General features: G+C 34.4%; 1 protein-coding gene across 4 annotated transcripts in view; it reads right to left on the bottom strand.

The window, feature by feature from the left end:
- The window catches only part of LOC117119938 (zinc finger C2HC domain-containing protein 1A-like), a 19,537-nt gene extending 8,558 nt beyond the window's left edge, over positions 1-10,979 (bottom strand). For all 4 annotated transcript variants that reach the window (XM_033264920.1, XM_033264932.1, XM_033264926.1 and 1 more), the window contains exons 1-6: positions 10,838-10,979; positions 6,345-6,412; positions 4,951-5,085; positions 4,246-4,375; positions 2,116-2,252; positions 1,383-1,524 (exon numbers count right to left, since the gene is read on the bottom strand). In XM_033264920.1, coding sequence (XP_033120811.1) covers positions 1,383-1,524; positions 2,116-2,252; positions 4,246-4,375; positions 4,951-5,085; positions 6,345-6,412; positions 10,838-10,859 — 634 coding nt within the window. In that variant the 5' untranslated portion in view covers positions 10,860-10,979. The remainder of the gene's footprint in view (positions 1-1,382; positions 1,525-2,115; positions 2,253-4,245; positions 4,376-4,950; positions 5,086-6,344; positions 6,413-10,837) is intronic.
- Between the last annotated feature and the right edge of the window lie 683 nt (positions 10,980-11,662).

Below are 11,662 nucleotides of genomic sequence, written 5' to 3'. Positions count from 1 at the left end.
TACCGTAATAGTGCTATATTCTGTAAAGTAAAGCCTCAAACCACCTCGATTTTGAGTCTACTAAATTTAAAAATCTTCCCAGGCTTTTGCAGATATAGCCAGAACTAACTTAATATTTGGAGTTTTTTGATAGCAGATCATTTTTTTTAGATTATAGTGAGTTAACCCGACTCAAAGACAAGCTTGCGTACAAAAAAACATGCACATTCATCTTCTATACACAATTAAAGATCAAAATGTTAATGTAGATAGACATTTTGAAAACAAGAACAAAAAACAAAAAAAAAACAATTTCCCCCATATTAGAGAAACTTCTTTGTTGAAATTTGTTTTTATATTTGGATAGCTTCATGGATGATCACACGCGCCGCCAAAGCTTTTGGAGAATTGAATCTCAAACGCGATAACGAAGGCTCTCTAATGACTCAAGTTACTGCATGATTGTTTTATAATTTTAATAAAACTAATTTCTTCTAATTTTAAATATATTTTCCCTGAATTCGTGATTATTCGTCATCATGCATGGACAAATTTAAGATCACGCATGTGTTTCTGCCAAATGCATGTTACATCCAAAATCACTTTGAAACGGTTGGTAATGCGTTTTGTAAGCCAGGAACCAACAGTATTTTGTTACGTTTCTTCACAGAGGGGGGTTCGTTCCATTGACACCAATCATGACCATGTTTTATGTGGTGCGTCAGCCATCTTGAAATTCAAAATGGCGGCCGATGACTTTGGGAAAAAAATGGCACCTAACTTTTTTGAATTCAGCGCAGTAAAAATGATAAAATTAGTCAATAAATCTATTTTTGCTCAAAAATCTATCTGGATTACATAGAAAACTAGCTTATGTATACTCGTTCTTATTCTATGTACATTTTAAGTAAGTATATTTTGCGATTATTTTTAAACAAATAAACACCTATTTTTTAATTATGTTCCATTCTTGCTTGAGTGACAGTAGTTTTTATATGTCTAGATTGTTGCCTGTCTAGAAATTATGAGTTTAGACACCAAAATCATATCTGTAGCTTATTTAGTTTCAATTTTATGCACATTTTAGATAAAATGGCCGCCATTTGTATACAAGGAGTAAAATCAAGTGTCAACAGGGCTTAGGGTGACCAGAAGGGATTAATTAGGATATCTGGCTATGTGGATTGCTTCTAACATTCCACTCCCCCTAACTCATTTTTTTCAGATTTTTTTTCTAGTCTAAATAGTTCACTGACCCAATGATGAAGCACATATAAGACTACAACATTATAACAAATAAAAGTATAGCATATATTTTGTGCCATACTCCTAAATCCTACACCACACAACTCAAATTATCTATGAAATTGGCAGGAAAAGCATCTTAAAAATTATTAACATACCTGGTTTTCTGCTCATTTGCATATTGTCCATTCCGTTCGAAAGAGAAGCAACTTCATGGGATGACTTAGATCCCTTCATTCCCAATCCTGTTCTTGGTCCACTCGGCGATCCCTTCTTAACCCCTGGTAATGGTGGTTTGTACTTCAGTTGTGATGAAAGACAGAAAGAAGTAACAAATTAATACTATACCGGCTGGTCCACTCGCCAAGCGCTTTGACACTTTGGTATAAAGTGCTATATAAATCTAACTACATTACATTTAGCCAATAAATTTTATAAATTGCAATTCTAATTCTATGCAGATACCTATCAATGCCTGTTCAACATCTGGATGAGGGCAGGGGCTGTGAGATGGACCAGTACACCGGGGTAACCCCCTACTCGTCTTGAAAGATGTACTGGTTTCTTTATTGTGCACAGGAGCCAATTGTGTACACTGGGCCTACAGTTAGTAGTCCTTATGCGAGAAGAAGACTTGCTCCACCTCCAAAGCCATAGGTGAGCGAGCCGTTTGAATCAGCGCCGATATTATGACTAGGCTGCGAGCCCCTGTATTAACCACTTGACCATTCGACTCGCCCTGCCGTGCATTTTTGTTGATGATTGAACACAGCACCAGAATTATATATACTACTGTATGAGAACATGCATAAATTAACAAAATGAGTGCGGAGACAAACTAAATCTTAACAGGTGGATTAACAAGAGGAAGCAGAATCAGAAGCCTCTTACCTGAGTTCTTATCTTAAAACCTTCTGACTTTTTAGCTGGGTGTGATATTCGTTTCTGTTTTTCTTTACACCATGGAATATGTCTCTCAGCCGCATTGTTATTGAACCGACGAGAGCAACTTGGACACTCTACATAATCTAAAGTATTAAATAAATTAATTAAAAATCAATATCAAGTTAAAAACTTTTGGCATTTTATTTTATAGTTCCTTCCAAACAACTCAAAGCTCTATATATTTCCTTAATTACTGGGAACAATGACAATGTGAATCCCCGCCCCCCAGCCCTCGCTCCTAGTGGCATATTTAGAAGAACAGTCAGCATGGAATTCAAACTAAATGATTGAGAGCCAAATCACCACCAATAACAGGGGCGGATACAGGATTTAGCAAAAGGGGGGGGGGCGCCAAAGTAAAGATGGACGACCAGCCAAGGTACGAAGCACCGAGGGCATGGGCGGATGCAGCCTGCCAGAAAAAAGGGGGGTGTAATCTGCGAGCGAAGCGAGCAGCCTTAGGCCAAGGGCTAGGGGCACTGCTTAGGGCCCCCGGCGGGGTCCAGGGGCACAGCCCCTGGTGGGGGTCCAAGGGGGCGAAGCCCCCTATTGAAGCCCAGCACATTTGAGGAATATGAGGTTGTATTGAGTCGATTTTGACTATCTAGCATATGGTAGTTTTAACAAATAAATTTTTTTTAAAGTAGGTGTATGTCTTTTAAAAGAAATTTTAATATACAGGGTTCCTGCAATATGCAACTATGACATGTGTCATTAAATTAGTAATAATTCATCTACTCACAACATAATCTTTGACAACATGCAAAGGCTCATAAATATACACTATTTCAAAAGAGAAATTTCACTTCTAGAAAACATGATGAAGTTTCTTAGCAACATTGAACATAAAATCACAAAATCAGCAAAAAGGAAAACTAATATCCAAAATCCGTTAAAAAAGTCTGCTACTGTATATTGACATTGAGTAAATTACAAGTGTTCTATTTCTAAACCAAGTGGATTTATGAATAGCACTCTCCTAGGGTGTACTTAGTAGGAAAGAAAGACTTAAACACTGTGGGTGTAATTTTTTCTTTGCAAAAAAATAGAGGGGATGGGGGCGTACGTGCCACCCCCCACCCACCCAAATCCACCACTGGAAATAGGCCTAGGCCCTAGGTTTAGGTAGGCCTAATTTGTTTCATGTCAATTAGAGACAACAGGATTATACAATTTCATACAGTATATCTTTTAAATTACACAATATGATTAAACCAGGTACTGTACTTGAAAACAATAAGGAAGCAAAACTTACACGTCAAAAGTGTCAAATGTTGTCTACACAAAAATTGTACTTTATTAAAAGAGTATGTCTACTGAAGGGGTGTCGTCAATGGAGATGTGCACACATATCAGTGTACTGTGGTCACTGTTCATGGGGTTGTCTGACAGCACATACTGTACCTGCTGACCTCGATAGAGAGTGATTGATTGCACAAAGGTTTCGATGCTGGGGCATCTGCGCTTAAACTGTCTTTGTAGCTATGCATTGCGCGATATGACATAGAATCAACCTTTCTATGGAATTGTGTATCCATTCAATAATCTCAAACCTCCTCCCCCCTAAATCCGCCCATGAATAATTGGTGGTGATTTGGCTCTCAATCATTTAGTTTGAATTCCATGCTGGCTGACTGTTCTTGTGTTGTTTGGCCTCACCTCATATAATTATTATATGAGGTGAGGCCAAACAACACAATGAGATCGATCACAATCATAACGTTTTGGTCTTAACACGTTTACATACAATGAGAGCTTCACGCCTTCTACTGATTGGCAGTCTAAAAGGATTGTTACTAAAAATGATCCACTGCACGTACGTCATAGAATCGCATAGATTCTTCGTAGAATCGCATCGGCGGACGACCATTAGACGCAGTGAGTACCTGGCTTAAGTTTAAAATTTGAGGCTGATTTACTCATATCGCAGATTCCATACATCTAAACTTCAGATTTAGGTGACATATTTCATCATATTTCACACATTAACTGAAATACATATTGACTACTATTATAGTGTCGTATCAGATTAAAATATATCTTTATTTGGCAAATATTTTGCTAGCTAATTTCTACCTGGATTTATGGTTGGTTTTGGCGGTGGTGGTAAATCTGCTCCAGTCTTGATTGCTTTCGTGACATCTTTTGCTGCCCTCATCGTGGATATGAACTCTTCATGTTTTGCTCTCCAATTGGTTTTTGATTTCTTTATGAATTTGTAAACAGAAATTGTATATTAAAAAGATGTTCCTGATATTTTAAAATACATTATTTTTTGTCTGACTGCTTAATGTATATTTCACTTGCTTATTTATTTTTATACATATACAGTATTTCACATTATAACATACATAAGTTAGAGCTGGCTACAATATAGCACTATTTCCAAACATTCATCATGAAGCATGTTCTTTATTATATTATAAAAAAGTAAAATAAAACAAAATGCAATTTACTTTATTAAAAAGGCATCTTGTAATTTCAAGTGCACATGATTATGTCCAAGTTCAAGAAATTTAAAGAAACAAATAATATATGTTTTACAGAGTTATAGTTATTAACAAAATTTTTTTACAGTATTAAATTTCTACTGTATTGTGTAAATCACTCCTTATTCATATAAAATTATGCAATCATCAATATAGCATAAAAGAATGGTAATAAAAAGTAATAAAATGCTTTAAAAAAATGCATAGAACAGCTGTTATTCAGTATGCCTTGAACTTTCACATTGTCATGTGACATTTAAAAAAATACTAAGAATGGGTTTACTGAGCTTACAGATAGTGGCAACTTGCTTTGATTTGCTTTTTGTTTCACTGGCTTTACTTCAAGTCCACTAACTCTTTGTTTAGATGAGTCAAATATCTTTCGTTTCTTGCTGTTTGATTTGAAACATATTCGTTCATGTTTTACCTGAAAGTATAATATAATAATTTAAAGATGTACTGTATATATTATCACGTCTGGGCTAAAAGAATAGAAAAATTCAATTCCATATTAGAATTACTTAATTTGTAAATTTGAGTAAGTTATTAACTTAAGCAAGATTATTTTTTCACAAACTTATTTTTTTAAAGATCATCAAATGAGAACAGAAAAAAATAAAAATAAAATTTTGTTTCTTTATCTAGCAAATAGTTTTTCCAAAAACATCCAGATGGAGGAGAAAATAAAAATTGTATTTTATTGGATTAGTCATGGGATGATTAAATACTATAAAATTTAATTATGAAGAAATAAATATCTTATTTTTGGCGATTTCAATGCAGCAACGGGCGTAATAAAAATAAAGAAAAACTTTAATGACAGGCGGTGGGTTCGCTGAACAAGGTATACAAGAAAGTCTCGCATAATGTATTAAAAAATATGAATATGAAAAAAACATCCCCGTCAATTAACGGACCATTAAATAACACTTTTGCAATATTTTTTTTTCATAGACTCTTAAATTGGCGTATAATCAATTTAAGAATTTTTTTATTAAATCTAATTGAATTTTTGAAGTAATTTCCAATTGTTTGGCATACAATCTGTCTTTAATGTATACTACATAATTTTTTTTAAATGAAAATTCAGGTATGACCTGGTTATATGTGACCGGCTCTGGCAAAACCCTCAATTTGGCGCAATTTATAATTCCCAAAAGCACTCAAAACGTTTGAGAATCAGAATTTTTAACATTTTCAGGTTTTTACATTTTATAAAAGAAAATATATTGAAGAAAATTTCTGCAAAATATAAATCAGTACTCATAAATTAAAAAGTATGTTAAAATTATTTTTTAAATATAAATCTTCATAACAAACTATTGATTTGGGAATCTTTGGAAGCTGTTTTCTCAAACAGCTTCCAATGAAATATCCAATGAATTATACAGTAATAAATACTTCGCTAATACAGTTGAATTTGCATAAGTTGAATCAAAAACACAACAATTTAGCATGTAAAATAAGATCAACTTAGAAATTATTCGAGTTAGGCAAAGTCAACTTAGGCCTGAGCTGTTCACATATAATATGGGTCAATAAAAAAGAAATAATATATTAAATCTGGTAAATGTGCTATTTTATTAGCTAAATATTTAAGGCTGGAAGAAAACCAATAAAGTGTGAGCACTACAATGTGAATGGGCCAATAACTTGAGCATACTAAGTGTACAGTACTCAACTCACCAATGTCTCAGGTACAAATGTTCTGCCACAACTTGCACAAGGCTGAACATCTGTTGTGACATACCGATCTGAAAAATGAAAAATAAGCAAAATTTGTTTATTTCGTTCCCATCCAACAAAGAGTACACTCACCACTTACAGGATGGAATATTACAAGGTAAATCTTTTTATGAGGCTTAGTGAGTTGAAGTTTTTTTTTTTCATTAAGATATAATCTTGTAGTGACAGTTTGTATCCACCAGGACCCTGAGATTAGAAGGCAAGCATCTATTTTAAGCATAATAATTGCAATAATTTATCTGGATTTTAAAAACTATGATAAACAAGAAATATTTCCCATAAAAAATGCCGCAACATTTTTAACTTATGACTGGTTTGTATTTTCAAAATTAATAAATAATTGTATTCTTGAGAATGACCTATACAATCTTAAATGCACTTGTTTTATGATATGACACGTAAAAAATAAAAATAATCGCCTACAGGTAGAATTGGTTTACGATTAGTGTAACAATAGCCAGGAAGTTATTTAAATTACGGTCACAGGATTAAAATAATTTTTTAAAAAAACATACCAAACACTAGTACTCCACTTTAGAAATGTAGAAAGTGTAATATACAATTTGATGTAGGCCTAGGCCTACCATATACAGACTCTCTTTAGCTTATGTTCTTACCATTATTGTTGTTATTACTATTATTAATTATAATATTATTATTACTAGTATTTGCATTCAAATTTTAAAAATTTATTTTATTATTTTTATCATTTTGCTGGCTGGGTTGGACGAGTTATAGATAAACTCCATCATAGCCAATTTTTCTGCTTTGGCTTCAGACAGACTTGCTAGCCCCCACCCCCACCCCCCACCAGCTAGCTACCGTAGGCCTACTGCTCTTTCTGTGTAGCTATTTTATTTTGGAATGTCAGTAATGGATGCATACCACAAAGAGAATATGTACGCTTTCCTTCTTTAGCGTACAGCACCGTACCTTTCAAGTCAATGCGACTAGCCTAGGCTTGCTCCTACTACTTGGCTGTTAGTAGTTACCCAGAGAGGCCTAGCCAAGGTTGTGTCGTCACTTTCTGTGGTTATCTTTAATGGGATTGTCAATGCATACATACGTACGACGATAGAGCCAAATAAACTGTTGCTTGCAATAATTTAATTACAATTCTCCCTAACGATTATATGATGCACTCTAGGCCTTCGATTATTTTCAATTTTCATAGCCATGCACGATTGCGTTAGCCTGAGACGTCTTTTTGGTAACTGGGCATGCTCAACATGGCTCGACAACGTCACTTACTCAGTGCACATGCTCACTGGCTGTCTAGCATTTCCAAGCACATGATCTGTGTTTTTTTACATATTTCACACACGTTCTTTGGTAGCTGCGCTTGCGCATTGATTAGTTCGGAATTCCCATTCCTTCATAGTAAAAGCTACCGCTACCTACAGTTTCTAATGACTGTTTCCTCTTGATCGTAATTAATCGATGTTAATGAATAAAATATGCCTTAGCCTGGGTATAGGCCTACGTATTGTCAGAATAACAATACGGACGATAATGATTCTTCTTTTTGCCATTGTATCAATTTAGGCCCAGCCTAGTATTATCTTTTCCGTTTTGGTCAGTGCCTAGACATTTTTTGAAAATTATGTGCGAGGTCACAATTTACCTTAAGGAAAATACAGTCAAGCGTTGATATAGCATACACCATATAGTGAATACATTGATACAAAGTGTCACTTCGATATCCCTTTTAATTTTCTTCGGTTTCTGCTGAGGCGGTGTCGAACAATGTGACGATCGCTACGGGATCACTAGCGCTAATAGTCGTGTTTGTACATGCATGCTTGTTTTGAGAAAATAGCACATTAAAAAAATATAATTTGAAGACATTCTTGAATGTGTGGGAATATATAGGCCATGCGGGAGAATATATAGGCCTCCCATAAGGGCAAAGTAAAAATTTGTGAGACTCCTGCGAGATGCATGAGACTTGACAGGTCTGTATATTAGCATTTCCGTTTTTGTACTTAGCCTCTGGCCTTAGAGCTTTATTACGTCAATGAATGAAAGTTGTAGATTTGCGTCCCCTGTCTGCATGCCTTTACAAAAAAATGTTCACTCTTTCGTAAAAATTCATTATTTTGAAAAAAAAATACATCATCTTATTAAAACAGACTTTCTACGTCATACAAACAGAAAAACAATCTAGGCTTATCCAATCACACGTCGCGAAGGCAGCACACTGCACCATAATTGTAAATCCCTGCCGAGGTCATTTACAGGTTAAATCAAACTGAGGGAGGAAAATTACTCTCATGGACGTTCCACTATCACAAACTGCTCTATCTTCTTGATAATAGTTTTTCTAAAGGCCAAATTATTAATAATAACACTTAGCCTAGGCCTAAATAAAAGATCTGTTTTATAGTATAGTAAAATACAGTATATATAGGCCTATTCTAGTGTACATTTATGACTGATTGCATGCATTATGTTTTTTGGAAATAATGTTAAATTGCTGATGCCTCAGCTTGTATATTTTGGCACAGCATTTATATGAATAATGAAAAAGGGAGTGGATATATTTACGTCTCCGTAAACAAATCAGTAAACGATATACTTACGTAAATGAAACAACGCATGCGCAGTCATACTTTAATAAACTTGCATTATCGGTCAAGTAAATTTATCGATTCTCGTTAAATGTATGTTAACCAAAATTAGAATCCAAATAAGAATCGGCCTTTTGCTGAGGCCCCATTTTTGGCAAGTTAAATTTATGAATGTACTGTACCATGAATCCATGGTGCACGAAAATCAAATCTTCGAACGTCGACGTGTTTATTACAGTCATGTTAAAATACATTAACATGACAACAATTTTTTTTGTAAAAACAAATGGTTTATACTCTTTAAAAAGCCATTGAACGAATCAACGGCAAATCAACGCATGGGGAATGCCTGAATTGGTTGAATGAATTTTTGTAAACAGTTTACGACTAGCGGATAGGTACAGCGGATAATGTTACAAAAATGAACTAAAATAAATAGGTTACACTTTTTCACATGCATAGCGCACATACTCGCGCAACGATAAAATGGGTCAGTCCATAAAAGCCTACTAGTAAATTTTTATATTTGATCTCATATAGTATTTCTTTCATATATATTATTAGTAAACTAATATATTAAACATCCACAATGGTCTATCATGTAGCATAAACTGACAAAGTAATGCACAGATGATCGTAGTATCAATATTCCATCATAAGAACTAAAATATGCCAATGTTGTTTTGTTAGTGATCAGTCTACATGGGAAAATATGTTTGAATAAAACATAAAAAATATTTGTTTTGTCTTACCTGGGAGATGTATTTTATGTATTTTTTACATCTCCCTGGTCTCACTTTTTCGTAAATGATTAAATATCTTACAGAAAATACATGCATATTATTATTCGTTGTTTACTTCTTGTTTTATCGTACAGTACTTTGTAGAGTGGAGCATGTGCTCTCCAAACGTGGTCTTCCTGTATGTTCTTCGCGATCGATCGGGGCTCTGCTCGACCCGACTAAAGACTATAACGATGTTGTTTTTGTTAGTGACGACGTGGGTAAATGTGTTTGAATGAAAACTTTAAGATGTTATTTAATTTGTGATGATTGACTATCGTATAACAATACAGGTAAGCCTAGTAGAATATCGTCTTAATTTCGTGGTGATTGAGTTTTAGCAAGGAAACCTCACGTAGGCCTAGGCCTTGTATTTAGGTCAAGTGTGTTCATTCAACAAATGATTGAGTAAAATGAACATAACATTTCCAGCTCATAATATCACTTTAATTTGAAAAGTTAACACAACGATTTAATAATTTATTTAGTGATTAAACTACATACTGTGCTGTTGTAGAAAATTAAATTACATTTAATAAAGAATAAAATTTAATAAATTAATTAGTGCTGTGGTGAACTTGGGGGAATCACCGCAGCTTGGGAGGCCACGCTAATATCGAGTGCTGAAAATGCAAGTTTATTAAAGTATGACTGTGCATGCATTATTATTTAACGTAAATATATCGTTTACAGATTTGTTTACGGCGACATAAATATATCCACTTCAAATGAAAAAATGCCTCATATGTTCTCAACATTTTTCGGACGCAAAACTTTCATTTTACTTGTCATTGCCGTATTTTGACCCCCCTTTCCGGTCCTAGTATTATTAGTCTTAGCTATCTAGTGCCTAAAAATACTAGGATTAGGCTGGCCTAGGTGACTGTGTAGCCACTAGTTAGGCCTAGCTACCTAAAGATCTCTAGTTACTAGGGAATAGGCTAGGCCTAGCCTACGTTATGTGTGAACACGGTTGTTGTCGGTTGCTAACCACCACACAACAATCAATAGCCTAGGCCTAGCCTACACAAAACTCATCAAAAATGGTTGCAGAATACTATAACAATAAATTAGAAAGTACCTTCATATTCATCATCATCCATTGCTTCTACTAAGTACACAAATTCTTAGTAATACTAATTTACATGCTCCATGCAAATAACAACCAAAACACTATCTTCTCCTTTTTCACTTCTCTTTGCATCTCTCGAAAAAACATTTAGACTGAAGGTTGACAGAAAGTACACAACTATTTGCCAAAATAATGTGACTTTATTTTGTATATTTATTAGGAATCACTTTTGAATCAGTGGCACTAGCTCGTTTCCGAATGGTGCATCCATAATATACAAAACAAAATCTTAACAAAGTCAAATACATTAATAAAATTCTAATAAAACTTAATGCATAACAAAGTGCTGGTGTGTAGCACTTAATAGGGAGTTGCCAGACATTAAGTTTGAACATTTTTTTTTTCAAGATTGCGACTAAGCAAGTTGGGCTCGGAGACAGATTTTTAAATTTAAAAAAATGGGGGAAATGGGGCGTAATCACCCTTTCCACATTTCCCCAGCTTTTAAATACAGTAATAATGATGATATATCTTAATGCTTGAGGTACACCACGTAGTTCTGAAAAGAACTGTTGTTGGCATGGAATATCCTAAGAGAATAGGCCTATTATTCTCCTGAAGACGATTGAAGCAACTCAATCGAAACGTCGAGATATTCTCAACCAACTATTATTCTTCTGATGACGATTGAAGCAACTCATTCGAAACGTTGAGATATTCCACTAAACCAACAACAACTTTATTAAGTCCTTTATTCGAACACTGTATTTACCTTTCTTTGATGATTCATATATGATTTAACAGTGTTAACGGCTACCTTGATTTATGTTATAT

Source organism: Anneissia japonica, unplaced genomic scaffold, assembly GCF_011630105.1.
Source record: "Anneissia japonica isolate Jap-2015-1 unplaced genomic scaffold, ASM1163010v1 scaffold287752_len1182401_cov188, whole genome shotgun sequence".
NCBI classification, from domain to species: domain Eukaryota; kingdom Metazoa; phylum Echinodermata; class Crinoidea; order Comatulida; family Comatulidae; genus Anneissia; species Anneissia japonica.
This window is presented reverse-complemented; position numbering and strand designations above follow the sequence as displayed.